General features: G+C 38.3%; 1 protein-coding gene across 1 annotated transcript; it reads left to right on the top strand.

Annotated features, from left to right (window-relative positions):
* Positions 1-229: 229 nt before the first annotated feature.
* N6AMT1 (N-6 adenine-specific DNA methyltransferase 1) lies at positions 230-14,579 on the top strand. The gene is given in 7 exon segments (XM_021678037.1): positions 230-370; positions 2,585-2,671; positions 3,413-3,503; positions 9,105-9,158; positions 9,160-9,189; positions 13,094-13,235; positions 14,254-14,579. Coding segments are annotated over 7 exon segments (645 nt in total). The 5' UTR covers positions 230-236; the 3' UTR covers positions 14,361-14,579.
* The last annotated feature ends 1,787 nt before the right edge of the window (positions 14,580-16,366 follow it).

Below are 16,366 nucleotides of genomic sequence, written 5' to 3'. Positions count from 1 at the left end.
TGCATCAAGTGCTAATCTACAAAATGAAATAAATTTAAATATTCGAAATAAGAAAGGAAATGTCAGCAGTTGCAGATCATATAACTGGTTACTTAGAAATTCCAAGAGCATTTACTGACGAACTGTTGGAAGTAACAAGCTCGGATTCTTCTCTCCGCCTCCGGCGCCCCGCCCCCCACTGCCGGGCCTGCGCACGCGCAATTTTGGCGCATGCGCGTGGGACGGAGAGAAGGAAGATGGCGTCTCCGAGCTTCCCCACGCCGCTGCATGGGCACGTGGGCCGCGGCGCCTTCAGCAATGTGTACGAGCCCGCGGAGGATACGTTCCTGCTGCTGGACGCGCTCGAGGCAGCAGCGGCCGAGCTGAAGGGGTGCGAGGGGGGCGAGGGGGGCGAGGGTCCCCGCGGGAGAGGGCTCGGGCGTCCTGGAGAGGCGGCGTTGAAGGAGAGCCAAGGAAAGGAGGGATGCTGTCTGCCCCGAGGAGGCGGTGTCCGCATACTTGGCGAACACTGACACTAGAACGCAGTTACAGACGATTTTCCTGTAGTTACCGGTAATGAGCGGGCCAGGGAGCTACCTACTTTTGCGAAGGTGTTGTTTTGGTCGCAGGAGCTCCATAGCTCCTTTTCACGCCGGCATATGTATATCTTTTCTTTTCAGCTGTTAGTCTGAAGATCACAAGCCCCCAAGAGCAGCGATATTATAACACGTTCAAAAACCAAATATTCCGAAAATATTGCTTATTAATACTAATTTTTTTTAGTAAATATTAAAAGCTGCGTCGTATTTAATTTACTCAGTACACAAAAGCACCCTGTAGCAACGGAAGGGCACAAAAATGAAATGAGGTTGTGAGATCCAGGCGTGGAGAAGTATTTTTAAACCCACTGAACAGCGTTCCGTGCCCTGTACCGATAGCCAGTTAGCGGTGTGTGGCTACCGAACCCTTGAAATGTGGCTGGTGCGACGCAGAACGTAGTTTTTCATTTAACTTAAAAATTTAAATAGCTACATAGCTAGCAGCTTATGGAATTTTCCCGAGCACTTTATAAATAATAAAATTGACTTGTTCAAGTGCCCCCATAAATTTAAATGACATTAAAAGAATGAATACCTACATTGTAATTTTTTTAATGAAAGGAATTTGAGTAATTAGATTTATTTAAAGATCAGGACTTGAAATTGGTTTTCTCAAGATGAAACAGCTGTCAGGCTTCATAGATCTATATTTCTGTATTTTATTTATCTCTCTTAAACCTGGTCAGATTTTTCCATATATAAAATGCCCCAACTCTTATTAAACTAGCTTTCCATTGTAAACGATGGAACTTTGGGATTTACTGGAATATAGAATGGTACAGTACTGATTTTTATAATTTGTCTTTTAGTCTCAAGATACCCCCGAAAGATTTACAAACACAAATTGCATTGCAATTGCTGTGAAAGGAGCTGATTAAGTTGTGAAGTCAGATTATTTCTGGTCTTGGAATTCTGTTTATGAAAGCATGATAGTTATTTTCAAATAAAAGCCGCCTGGTAATATTCAACAGACCTTCCCACAGAATAATAAAGTTTTGTCAGATAATGTGGACTGGTTCCAGAAGTTAGAAGCTGCTGGAGTTTGTAGTTGGATAGTTGTTTGAGGAGTTAGTTGCTGGAGAGACTTCCTAAATCCCATCAAACCCATTTCTATGATAGAAATAATTGGTGCTTTTGATGCATATGTAGATTATAGGCAGGGAAATAAATTTAATTGAAGGATAAAATACAGTATAATGAAGAATTTATTCAAAAGCATGTTAAAGTTACTACTAATATTCTAAGATCAGATACTCTGGTATTTTCCCAGTTCAGTGTACAGCTGTACAAATAAGGAATTTCTTTGCTGCTCTAAATCTATTAAGAGAAAGGAATTTTTTTTCCCTAGGATATGCTAATGCATTTGTTTGTGAATGTTCTGTACTTTTATTTATTTATTTTTTTTAAAGATTTTTTTATTTATTTATTCATGAGAGACACAGAGAGAGAGAGAGAGAGAGAGAGAAGCAGGCTCCCAAGGAGCAGGGAGCCCGATGCGGGACTCGATCCCAGGACCCTAGGATCATGACCTGAGCCGAAGGCAGACGCTTAACCATCTGAGCCACCCAGGCGCCCTGTTCTGTACTTTTAAATGATAGAGAAAACATCTTTCATAAATAAATAATGTAATACTACTAACCCTATCATTTTGGGAAAATACAAACTAGGAGCTCCTTGTGAGAAGGGTTGATGTTTTTCATATTAATATTTTCAACCCTCAACCTTATTCCATAGTTTTTATGTGATGTTTTGTAGAAATTAATTGAAAGCCATCTATTTTATGGACTTAAATTACAAACTCCAAACAATTTTGAGTTAAACAGAATTAAGTGAGCACGAAGTGGTTGTCAGAAATTAGTGTGTTTATAAATTTCTTTTGTATTTCCATATATTTGTGGACAAGGGATGCTGGAGAAATACATATTAAAAGTAGATTGAGAGTCATTTTCTGGGATGTATATTTTTATCCTACTATACTCATATTTATTTTATTTTGCTTTTTTTAGAGTGGAAATATGCCTTGAAGTAGGTTCAGGGTCTGGAGTGGTATCTGCATTCCTAGCCTCTATGATAGGCCCTCAAGCTTTGTACATGTAAGTGTAAGTGTATCAAATTCATCCATATCTTCCCCTAAGAAATTCACTAGGGGTATAACCGCTCGAATGAAATCATTTTTGTAAATAAATAATATATATCTGAAAGGGTCTACTTAAGTGTAATAAGGACTCATTGTAAATTATTCTTCCCTAAAAATTATAACTGCATGTCCAAAACTGTTCCATCATACTGCATAATTATAGAAGCAACAAAATAATTTTAGGGTATTTCTAAATTTGAAATTTTTTAGGTAAATAGTCTGATTACCAGAAAAAATTGGAAGTTACTTAAATTTTTTAAGAAAATTTGAGAATATGGAAAGTTTAAAGAAGAAAATAAAAGTCACTTCCAATTCTACCACACGTGGTCCAAGTATGTTTCTTTTTTTCCCCCATTTCCTGTGTTTTTCATTTAATATTGTATCATGACTATTTTTCAAAAATTCCTTTTAAATTTCATTTTTGTGATAGCATAGTATTCATTGGATTCATAATTTAGTAAATGCCTTCAGATGTGTATGCATGTATGTATATTTTCTACACTTGCACATTTTATCAATATAACATTCTTTTTCATTAATATAACACATCTTTGTTTTTTTCCTTCACCATTATTAAAGCATTTTAATTTTTTTCTAAATCTGCTGTGTATAAAAGCAGTGGAGCGTTTTTTAATTTTTCAGTAATAGGCTTGCCTCATGGTCGTAAGATACAGTGTTCTTTCTTTTCTGTGTCTAGGTGCACTGACATCCACCCTGAGGCAGCAGCTTGCACTCTGGAGACGGCACACTGTAACAAAGTCCACATTCAGCCAGTAATTACAGACTTGGTGAGCTGTTCGTCCTTGTCCAATGATAGTTAATTTCCTTTTCAAATACGTTAAGGTTAAGATGGTTAGGTCAAAGAAGCTTGGGTGATTAATTAATTAACTTTTTTTTTTTAAAGATTTTATTTATTTATTTGAGAGAGAGAGAATGAGAGACAGAGAGCACGAGAGGAAAGAGGGTCAGAGGGAGAAGCAGACTCCCCGCCGAGCAGGGAGTCCGATGTGGGACTCGATCCCGGGACTCCAGGATCATGACCCGAGCCGAAGGCAGTCGCTTAACCAACTGAGCCACCCAGGCGCCCTAATTAACTTTTAATCCAGTTAATAGTATACCCCATAATTTACAGAGTAAATTCTTGACTGTTGTAATTCATCTTGTCCAAAATTCAAAGGGAATTTCTACTGTCTTGGAAGGATCAGTCATCTTTTGGTCAGAAGTGACAGAGAATCCAGGGCGCCTGGGTGGCTCAGTTGGTTAAGCGACTGCCTTCGGCTCAGGTCATGATCCCGGAGTCCTGGGATCGAGTCCCACATCGGGCTCCCGGCTCGGCGGGGAGTCTGCTTCTCCCTCTGACCCTATCCCCTCTCATGCTGTTTCTCTCTCTCTCTCTCAAATAAATAAATAAAATCTTTAATAAAAAAAAAGAAGTGACAGAGAATCCAGTTCACACTGGCTTAAGTAAAGAGAGAGTGTGGCTTCAGGCACAGCTGGCTCCAGGAACTCAAATGATATGATAGGCATCTTTTTCTTAGCTCTGAACTTCTCTATTGGCTCTATTTCTAGGTAGTCTTTCCCTTCATGGTAAGAAGATACTTGCATGTCTGTATCTTATTTCTCAGCAAACACCTCCCTCACCCCTCCGTGGAAAGAAACTCTTTCTATTCAGTTAGTCTAACAAGCCCCAGAATGAGTATTGCTTCGATCATCTTAGATCATATACCATCTCTCAATCTCTCACTATGGCCAAAGGGGATCGAAATACGGAGATGACTGGTTTAGGCCTGAGTCATAGTCCCACCCCGGCAGCTGCATTGGCATAAACCCTACCCAAGCCACATGGATTGAGAATGAGAGGAGATAGAGCTTACCCAATAGAGATCAAGGAGATAAAATCAGAAGAAAGCGGGGAATGAAGCCTGGGCAGGTAAAAACGACACATCACAATTACAGAACCATCATTTTATTTTAAGTTACACATATATTTTCCAGTTGCAGTTTTCCTTTAATATTTTAATTAGTAAGACTTGGATAATTTTGGACTTTTGTTATTGTTATAAGTGCTTTTTTTGTAAGCAAAAAATCATAACAGCATGTACCAGGTAGGGATAAGAAAAATACTTTCTGTGCTTCTTGACCTGAATTATTCTTACAGTGGTAAGAGTATTTAGCTTTTCTGCTTTTTTTTTTTTTTTTTTTTAATTTTTATTTATTTGACAGAGACACAGCGAGAGAGGGAACACAAGCAGGGGGAGTGGGAGAGGGAGAAGCAGGTTTCCCGCCCAGCAGGGAGCCTGATGCGGGGCTCGATCCCAGGACCCCGGGATCATGACCTGAGCCGAAGGCAGACACTTAACGACTGAGCCACCCAGGCGCCCCGCTTTTCTGCTTTTTTAAACTCACAAATGACTTTTCCGCTTGGAAGGAATTAAGCCAAACATGTAAGAAATTCTTACCTATTAGAACTTGTTACTGCTATTAAAAACTAGATTATCAAGAAAGGTACTCAGGTGATTTACATGGGATCACTGTGGTGGTTTTGCCCTTTACAATTTTAACTTGTTTCTTTAATGTGTCTATGATTAGTGTTAAATATATGTTTTTGATATAATGATAAAACTTTAGAGATATAAGAAATTCAGAATATCTTTTTTTTTTAACAGAGGTAGAAACTGAGGTGAGGTTCATTTTTTTTTTTAAGTCACATGACTAATAAAGTGATAAATACAGAATTTAAGCCCAGACCGTGCTAATCTAAATCTCGGGGTCTCACAGCTGTTTCAGGACATGGCTTGTGGTAGTCAATGCCAGAGTCAGCTCTTTAAGTGGTTCAAGGTGATGGTGACACTGAGTACCGACAAAGAAAGAAGGAAGTAGGCATTAGCATAGGTATTATGATCCACTTACAAAACTCTACGTTTGTTTATATTCAGAACACTGAGCATAGATTATCACAGCCATGATACAAAGTCATTGTTTTGGATAACTAAGCTTACGTGTTTACAAAGTAGTATTTTCATTTTGCTTCTTTTTTAGTTTTAGAAAAAAGACTTTTTTCAGACATGTCATATGCCTTTCCTTATATTCCTAAAACAAACTAAACATAACTTTACCTTTGATTGATTCAGGGTCATTAATATGAACCTTAGTTACTATTCCGTGCTAGCGTGAAAATGGGGCTTATTCAGGGCTTTCTGTCTTTACACTGAGTAGCTAGAGCCTGCAGTGATTTTGAGTTTTTATTTCCTCTCCTCTTTGTCTCTCTCTTCACTTGCTTTATGTTGTCTTGTTTTACTATTACTTGTTGGTGGCATTTTCGCTCTCTCTTTCCATGTGCTCTGTGCTAGAATACTGAACAAGTGATTTAGTTAAACTTATATTTAAACTAAGAGTTCGGGGCGCCTGGGTGGCTCAGTTGGTTAAGCGACTGCCTTCGGCTCAGGTCGTGATCCTGGAGTTCCGGGATTGAGTCCCGCATCGGGCTCCCTGCTCGGCGGGGAGTCTGCTTCTCCCTCTGGCCCTCCTCCCTCTCATGCTCTCTGTCTCTCATTCTGTCTCAAATAAATAAATAAAATCTTTAAAAAAATAAAATAAAATAAAATAAGAATTCGGGGCGACTGGGTGGCTCAGTCGTTAAGCGTCTGCCTTCGGCTCAGGTCATGATCCCAGGGTCCTGGGATTGAGCCCCACATCGGGCTCCCTGCTCCGCGGGGAGCCTGCTTCTCCCTCTCCCACTCCCCCTGCTTGTGCTCCTTTAAAAAAAAAAATTTTAAACTAAGAGTTCAGGGGCTCTGAAAAAGAGCCTCTCATATGAATAAAGTACATTTTGCTATATGGATTTAAAACTTCTTGTCAGAGGGCTTTTTTGCTTACTTCCCAATTCTTGGATCTGTTCTAATGCTCTGAGACCACCCAAAAGCTGAATGTGGATGAGTGAGAGATGTGTGTGATTAGACCTTATATCCAGCCTACCGTGACTTTCTTATTTAAATCCATTTTCTTTGTAAACTACCTCATTTTCCATGTTTTAATATCCATTTTTTCCTTTATTTAAAATCCAGTACTGCAATGATTATTAGTATATAGTACCTCAGAGCCATTATAAACAATTACAAAGCAAATTCTTTTCTAGTTTCCTTACTCAACATTTCTGGAAAATTACCTTCTGAGCTTTTTCTTTACAATGTGAGAAACTTAATTTCTTTATGTAATTGAAAATAAAGCTTTTGGTTATTTCAGATGTATTTCCTCACTGCAGTATCACTACTGAAAGGAACAGCAGATTCACCAGTCATCTTCCTACTTGCAGACAAGGGTATACCTGAATCACTTCCCTCAAAAATGTTATTCTTCACTTTTTAAATGAATAGGGAAAGAAAAGTTACCTCTAACATCTCCTCAAAGATGCTATTTGCGTGTTTTCTTTGAACTGTATAGTTAACAGGCTTCTTACGATGACAAACATAGAATTGCTTTTAGAAACCTGGATAAAATGGAAGTTGTGAGGCAGTGTTTCACGCTGTGAGTAAATAGCCCAGTGATGTGCCCAGTACTGAGATGGTATGACTGAGTATTAAATAACTTTGAATCACATAATGTAAAAGCCCTTCTCTCTCTAATTCTCCTTCAGCCATTTTGATTACATCTGGGAGAAGGTCTCAGTTTTAACACCTTTTAAACACTTGCAAATGTCTTTTTTCTCTTAAAGATTTTATTTATTTATTTATTTGAGAGACACAGAGGCTGTGAGAGAGCACGAGCAGGATAGAAGGAGAGGGAGAGGGACAAGCAGGCTCCCCGCTGAGCAGGGACCCCGATGCGGGGCTTGATGCAGGGCTCGATGCGGGGCTCCATGTGGGGCTCAATGAGGGGCTTGATGTGGGGCTTGATCCCAGGACTCTGGGATCATGACCTGAGCTGAAGGCAAATGCCTAACCGACTGAGCCACCCAGGCTTCCCTGCAGATGTCTCTTTAACAAAGAGACAGATGACCTGGGTCACTCTCAGACTGGCAGCAGTAACTATAACCATAACATTTTTTTATTTATATCACATTTATCCTTGTAGTCATTTCTATTTCCAGGAAGTAATACTGATTTCCCTTTAGAACAAACTTAGTTAACAGAAAAAGATCTATTTAATGAAAAATATTTAGTAAATAATGGTAGGTCCCTGTGCATATATGGGAGAATTATAAGAATGTTAATAAAATACCTAACACTTTGGACCCTGCCTTGAAGTACTTCAGCTATTCCATCTCAAGAAACAGCCTCAGGGGACACCTAGGTGGTGCAATCGGTTAAGTGCAGTCGGTTAAGCGCAGTCGGTTAGGCACAGTCGGTTAGGTGTCCGACTCTTGATTTCAACTCAGGTCATGATCTCAGGGTTTGTGGGATCGAGCCCCGCATCAGGCTCCGAGCTCAGTGGGGAGTCTGCTTCCTCTCCCTCTACCCTGTTCCTGCATGTGCGCACGTGTGCTTGCTCTCTCTCTCAAATAAATCTTTAAAAAAAAAAAAAGAAACAGCCTCAGAATTCATGGGCAAGAGTCTGTACAAAGTGGTAATTGAAGGAAATGGCTTTAGGGGTGAAAACCTATCCAGATAACAGTGTTTTTACTTTACTGTACCTGTGACAGTGCGGGGTGACATGACCAGATGTGATTTTGTGAGTATGTGTGTAATTCAGTCATCAGAGGGATCCAAGGAATACTTTAAATGGCATTGTGCCCTAAAAGCACTTTGTTTAAAAAGACATTTTTGTTGTTGTTCCACAGAAAATTGTACCCAGTTGTTTAAAGGTTTACAAAATGCCAAACAACTGAGATTTTCAGTGTCTCTTCCACTTTTTTTAGCCCTTTCTTTGATATCTAATTGTTCCAGCCAGTATATTTATGAGTAATTAAAATAGAAAGCAAATATAAATACATATACACATATATGTATATATATTTTTATATATATGTGTTTTCTGTTATTTTTTGTCATCTCATAAAACATTTCTCTTGGTTACAAAAAATAAATGTTTAAGTTAGAGCAATAGCTTTAGAGTATATGTATATCGATACAGAACATAGGAGAGCTTGCTTCCTTATTTAATCTTCTAAAAGTGAACCCAGAGTGTAAACATATGAGCTGTCAAAAAGCAGAGGCTTTTTGGACATTTTATGTTCATTCTGTTAAATAGTTTAATTTCCTATTTTCAGGTAAATGCATATAATCTATATCTGAATGAAAATGTAAAAATATTTATCTCCATCTCTGTCTACAGTTTTAGCCCTCTAACACATTGTTCTCTAAAAACATGGGAAGAAGTATTTTTAAACTTTTATTTATTTATCTATTTTAATTCTGAGTCTAGCTTAAAATTCTGACTATTGAAACATTTAGGTCAAAGGCTTACTACCAAGATTGAAGGAAAAAGTTGATCTTCTGGTGTTTAATCCCCCCCTATGTAGTGACTCCACCTGAAGAGGTAAGACATGTAACAAGATTTAATTATTAATATTTTCAGCTATTTTCTTTAAAATCAAATGAACTTCATTATATGACATTAGTCAGCTGCTGATTAACACAGACTGGTCTGATATTATTCCTAATTGTCAATAATTAAGTATGTTGGTAGACATAGGAAAGGAATCTCAAACTAATAGAAATACAGTGACCCGTATTCATCCTTAAAATTCCCATCGAAATCAGGCCATATATTTAAATTTGCATGTGTGTGTCCTCTACCATGAATTGCAAATTTGCAAAACAATATTTTAAATCATCCTTAAATTCATTATAGGAATTCTTTCTGAAAGTCAACAATTTCCTCCTTTCACAGGTGTTGGGGGGGGTGACTCTTATTTCAGGTAGAGAAAAGAAACATCTTGAAATATATGGTTTGGAAAATCTCAATAATGAAGCGGTAAATCATATCCCAATTTAAAGAGAGAATGGTCAAGGCAGACAAAGTTTAATAACGAACTAAGGCTAGCTTTCCTTGAATTATTCATGATCCTGTTTTATTCATTGATGAATCATTCTCTGGCAAGGCTGATAAACATTACATTCTCCTCTACGAAGATGGCAAAAGTCTCTGTAGCTGCTATTACTACTAAGGGCAGCTAAGCAACTAAGAACTTGTTGCTCCTCTGACACAGGAACTCATTTGAGAAGGAAAGTCATAAGGTGAACAGAGATTGAGGGCAATGCGACTTAATACAACTCTTTAGGAAAGGACTATGTGAATAAATACCAAGAGTGATAAAAATGTTTCAGTCCAGTAATTTCAGTCCTTGAGATATAATTTAAGAAAATCATTCAAGGGATGCCTGGATGGCTCAGTCGTTTGAGCCTCTGCCTTCAGCTAGAGTCATGATCCCAGGGTTCTGAGATCGAGTCCCGAGTCAGGCTTCTTGCTCGGCGGGGAGCCTGCTTCTCCCTCTGCCTGCCGCTCCCCCTGCTTGTGCGCTCGCTCGCTCTCTCGCTGTCTCTCTCTCTGACAAATAAATAAATAAATCTTAAAAGAAAAAAAATCATTGGGGCACCTGGGTGGCTCAGTCGTTGAGCGTCTGCCTTCGGCCTGGGTCGTGGTCCCGGGGTCCTGGGATCAGGCCCCACGTCGGGCTCCCTGCTCGGTGGGGAGCCTGCTTCTCCCTCTCCCTCTGCCCACCCCCTCCTCATGTTCTCTCTCTCTCTCAAGTAAATAAATAAAAATCTTAAAGAAAAAAAAATCATTCAACAGTAGAATAAAAGTTGACATTCACAAAAATATGTTTATTGCATGTTTATTTATGATGACATAATATGAACCTATATATGTAACAGAGGAGATGTAGTTAAGTACATCATGGTCTATCAGGTCTACAAACTTCTGGCAAGACTAGTGAATGAAGAGGAGATTCTGGGAATGTGGGCTTGTTCATGGAACATGAATGGGCTTCCTTTCTCCCACATTCCCACTACTAAGCTACATAGTTGCTTCTCCTGAGCCTTACAGCTGCTGGAACATGGAGATGATTGAGAGGAGGCAGGACCTCGGCTCTTTCACAGTCCCAACAGCGAGAGCTAGTGTCATAATTCCCATGAGCTGAGCAGTTAGCTGGACGGCAGAATCAAAATGTAGGACAACAAAGATTTCCTTGAGCTTAAAAACATGTTTTACAAAATAAAACACTAGGAAATGAATTAAAAGAGAATCTGGTCTCTGTCAAGACCTGAATCGGTGTTCTGGAAACCAAATGAAAGATTTCAGTGCACAGAGCCTGAAGATAAAAAAGGAAATCATGCAGGCAAAAGATAAGAGACTTAGAGGTTAGATCCAGGATACATAATATAAAAATAATGGGAGTCTGTGCATATAAAAAATTGTGGCTATACTTACTAGTATATGTAGAAACATGAGGTTAGGCACTTCTGGCTTGTGCCCGTGAGCTATGAAGGATCAAGAGCAGGTACAGCAAGGCTCAGGTAGCAGGCAAATAGCAGACAACCAAACATGACTCCTCCCTGTGAAGATGGAAACCGTCCCTCTGTGGTCTATAAGAATGTGCTTGGTGCCAGGAGATCTTCCCTTAGGGGGAAGCAGATAAACCTGGCTGAGCATCCCTGGGGAGGCATATAAACAGGGTCTAGCAGAGAGGGATACTAGTCCATTCTGGAAGAGAATAACGAAAGACAGGCTTATCACCATGCGCTCTGTCCACAGACCACTTTACCTGATGAAACATCTATAGAATGAGCTCCACCAAAATAAGGGGGTATACCAAGGAAGAGGAAGACAGGAGCCCCAGAAAAAGAAGTAATTCTAGGAATGCCAGGAAAGGGAAGTCTCTAGGAGGAAAGTCTTGACAAAAAACAGAGAAACTGATAAATTTCCTAATATAATTTACTTTCTGGAAAATTGTATTGAAAAGTTTATGATAGATATCAGAATAATTTAAATTAGATACAAAAAGGGGCTCCTGGGTGGCTCAGCTGGTTAAGCGTCTGACTCTTGGTTTTGGCTCAGGTCCTGATGTTACGTGTTGTGCAATCGAGCCCCACGTGGGACTCTGCGCTCAGCACAAGGCTGCTTGGATATTCTCTCCCTCTGCCCCTTCTCTGCTCCCTTGCTCTCTCTCGCTCGCTCTCTCTGAAACAAATGTTTTTTAAAAATTAGATACAAAAAAATTTAAGTAAATGAATGCATTGGATGCTCATCAATAGCTACATAAGATATTATACTTTTCCATTATAAAATACTAGGCAGCCATTAAAAGAGTAAATCAGAACCATACCTGATCACATGAAGAGCTCATCTTAAGGTATTGTTGAGTGAGAAAAGCAAGATATGGGGTAAAAATATAGAATATAATCCTGTCTTTGTAAAACATGGACAAAAAAGAAAAAAACGTGTGTGTGTAAGGTGGGGAAGGAGCAGACAAGCAAAACAGTAAAAGGGGAAAGTGCAATTTTTTAAAAAAGCAGGTATATGAATATATTTCCCTTGTCTGTAAAATAATACATGTATATAGTTACAGATATAAATGAATTTACTTTAATGGAGAAATATATACCATTTAAATGAATAAAAGCAGTAGGCATGATTGTATACAATTTGTTTAAAATATGGACAAAACCATTGAAGGATAAGAAAGAAAATAATTGTCAGGGTTAAAATAGTTCTTGAATGTTTTTTTCAAAATATTCTTTAGTTTTGAAAATGATACACAGTGATAAGAATCTAAAGATTTTTAATACCGTATGAACTCTCATGTGTTTTGTTTCTATGATAGAATTAGATCGTTATGGGGAAAAATGCTTTGGTGAACCTTTATATATTAAATAGGTTCCTTAAAAAGGTCTGTACAATTCATACTTTAAATCTAGAAGAGAGCCAGATGCAGCAGGACATGTAGTTTCAACAAACTTCCTGCAGAGTAGATCTCTTATAATGTAAGATCTCCCTTTTAGTCTCTTCCTGATTGTTATGTATTAAGTATAAGAATCACCTCTGTCTATCAATATAAACATTGCATAAATAGTAACAACTATTACTAAGCACTTGATATTTGCAGAGCACTGTTTTCAAACTTCAAATATATTTCCTCTGTTATTCCTAGCAATGGAAAAAATTAATTTGTTACCATTTTTCTACTTTAACAGTTAAAACTATTGTTTTTCTGATTTCACTGATAAGGGAGGAAACTAATTCACAAAAATGACAAACTTCCATAAGGGCACAGGGCTAGGAAATGGTGGGGCTCAGATTCAACTTTTCTGCCTCCTGGACAGCAGTAAAATACAAAGTATATACTTGTTTGGTGAATGTTACTTGTCAAAAAGATTTTGTGTGTGATTCTAAATGTAACTTGAATCAAAACAAAACGGTGTTTTTTAAATGGTCACAGGTAGGAAGTCATGGAGTAGAAGCCATTTGGGCTGGTGGCAGAAATGGTCGGGAAGTCATGGACCGATTCTTCCCACTGGCTCCAGACCTTCTGTCACCAAGAGGATTATTCTATCTGGTTACCATTAAAGAAAACAATCCAGGTAATCCAGACTACTTTATCTTTTAACCACTTACTTTGCTGAAATCAAAAGTTAATAATGTTAAAGACTATAAAGTAACCTGAAACACTGTAAATATAATCACTGACAACAGCTCACACAAACATAACATTCATATTGAAAGAAGAGAGATTTTTAAGATACAGTTTTTTCTGGTTTTAGAAAGTAGTATTTTTTTAAAGGGAGAGGACAGTTTTTCCCCTAATAAAATAATATTCAAACACAAAATCTGTAATTTCTTCTTTTAACACCTCACCCTGAATATTATGAATTTTCTCTCCACATTGTAGTCTACATGCCCTTGACAATTCTGCTATGTACTCTTTAGTTCATGTGAAGCTAGCTCATGGTATGGAGTTTTAGATCTTGGTTTTCAGATGACTCCGTACTAAACTGACCATAATCTTTCTTCTCTTTCAGTACACAAGTTTGATTTTCATCTTATATCTTATGTCCTTAGCCCCTCAAATCACATAATGATTACTAAGTTTTGCTTTGTTTGTAAGTCCATTTTCTTAATTCAGTCTTTTTAGTATCACTTATTTACAAAAGGGAAGGTGTTGCTTTTTTCAATATACCTGAAAGAAATAAGCTATTTCATTTACTTCCACTGTTTAATGTCACTGTACAGTTTGCCCTACTTTCATTGACTTTCTTCATCCCAAAGGAAAGGCCAGGATTGGAGCCAAGCAACTAAACTAACTACTTGCTATAACGACAAGTTTAATTAATGTTTCTGTTGAGTCCAGAGTAGGCCACCACTGCAAAGCAAGGCCGTTCAGTATGATCAGAGTTCTCCACGACACCTTGAAAATGCAGGTGCTCCCATTTGACTAAAGTCCATTTTAATAGAAATTTACTTGGTATACGTTGTTTTCTCAGATAAGTAGAATTTGCAAATAGTCTGCGTTTATCATCTTATTAAACTGTTTAGTGATCATACACTCTTCACTAGATGATTTTAATTGGATTTTACCTTTTGTTTTAATTTTTATTCTAGAAGAAATTTTGAAAACAATGACGACAAGAGGTCTACAAGGGACTGTTGCACTTTCCAGACAAGCAGGCCAAGAACTCCTCTCAGTCCTGAAGTTTACCAAGTCCTAGCTTACTGTGTGTGCTGTGTATTATGCTGGATTGTATATATTGATAATATATATTATATTGAATATATATGTGAATATAGAGAGAGAGAGAAGCTGAATGTATTTGGCATATTTTGAAAATGAAGTCATTTCTTCATTAACAAGTGAAATTGTCAGGTTATATAGAAAAAGGTGGGGGCGCCTGGGTGGCTCAGTTGGTTAAGCGACTGCCTTCGGCTCAGGTCATGATCCTGGAGTCCCGGGATCGAGTCCCGCAACGGGCTCCCTGCTCGGCGGGGAGTCTGCTTCTCCCTCTGACCCTCCTCCCTCTCGTGCTCTCTCTTTCTCTTTCTCTCTCTCAGATGAATAAATAAAATCTTTAAAAAAAAAAAGAAAAAGGTGGGAAGGGCATTGCATTCCCTTTTCCCCAGGTAATCAAGCCTGCAGAAATAGTTGAGTAAGTGCTAGTAAATGCATTTAGAATATATATTATTTGCATTTTACATATAAAACCTGAACATGAGTGATGTATCCAGTCACTAAACATGAGTCAGGTCTGAAGGTGTTCCTAATGTACTACTGAGGGAAAAAAGCAAGTTACAAAACAGTATGATCCTGTATGTATAATTTTGAAACCCAGCAGACAGGGTATGTGTGTATGTGAACATCGGAACATCTCAGAAGGTACGTGGCAGGAGGGAACGCGGGACTTTTGCTCTTTTATGGTAGCATTTGCACAGTGATAACATATGACTTGTATAATTTTAAAAAGGTTTTCATTTAAAATTTTTTTTAATTTACTTTCACTTGTTCACTGTCTCCATTCTATTTCTATTACTTAGAATGCCTTCTGCCTCCATGTTTCTCCCTGGTCAGATTTTTCCTGCCTTTTATCCTTTGTCATATATTTCTGTTTTCTTCTTGCCTATATGTGTAGGATCAGAGTGAGTGGAATCTAGAATTTATTTTTAATTGGGCTATATTCAGAATCAACTGGAGAAGCTTTTTAAGATTATAAATTCCTAAGCCTGACCATAGACCCGTGGACTCCTCTGCTGAACAGACCTAAAAATGGCATCTTTTAAAACGTGCTTCCCAGTGTTCCTTAAGGTAGTGCACCAAATTTTAGAACTATTGTTTTGTTTTGTTTTGTTTTGTTTGTTTTTAAAGATCTATTTATTTATTTGACAGAGAGCACAAGCAGGGGGAGCAGCAGAGGGAGTGGGAGAAGCAGACTCCCCATGGAGCAGGGAGCCTGACACGGGGCTTGATCCCAGGACCCCGAGATCATGACCTAGGCTGAAGGTAGACACTTAACTGACTGAGCCACCCAGGTGCCCCTAGAACTATTGTTTTAAATCACATTATTATTTAATGCTTAGAACAATGCACAGAAAGAGTGGAATTACCCTCCTTTGATGTTCAGAAAGGTCAAATAACTTGTCCAAAGAAGTACAGTAGTTAAAGGGTAAAGCCAGTATGGCAGCACTCAGACATATCTGACTCCCAAACGCTTTCTTTCAATTTGCTTATAATGCAGCAGTAAAGATATCAAAATTAGTATTTACTTGAGTCTAATATCTGTAAATATATTCCCCTTCCCAGAAATAGTCATCTGAAATGTTACAATTAAAAAAAAAAAAAGGCTAAAAAAACTTAGAACTTTATTGTGGGTCTTTAGTTATAATTTTGGAGAATGGGGTCTTGAATATTTTCAGATAACATTTGAAACACTTTAAAATTCGCATAGAAGACGACTGTCAACATAGGAGATTAAAAACATAGAAATGCTACATAAATGACCCCAAAACTTCAGCATAACTGTTAATGGACTAAATTGTGTCCCCCCAAATTCATATGTTGAGGTCCTAATCCCCAGAACCTCAGAAGGTGAGTATATTTGAAGATGGGCCTCAAAGAGGTTTAATTACCTCTTTAAAGGAGGCCATCAGGGTGGGCCCTGATCCAATCTGACTGGCCTCCTTACAAGAGATTAGGACATACGGAGACACCAGGGATGCTTACACA

The sequence above is a fragment of the Neomonachus schauinslandi genome, chromosome 1 (genome assembly GCF_002201575.2).
Source record: "Neomonachus schauinslandi chromosome 1, ASM220157v2, whole genome shotgun sequence".
In the NCBI taxonomy this organism is placed as follows: Eukaryota; Metazoa; Chordata; class Mammalia; order Carnivora; family Phocidae; genus Neomonachus; species Neomonachus schauinslandi.
This window is presented reverse-complemented; position numbering and strand designations above follow the sequence as displayed.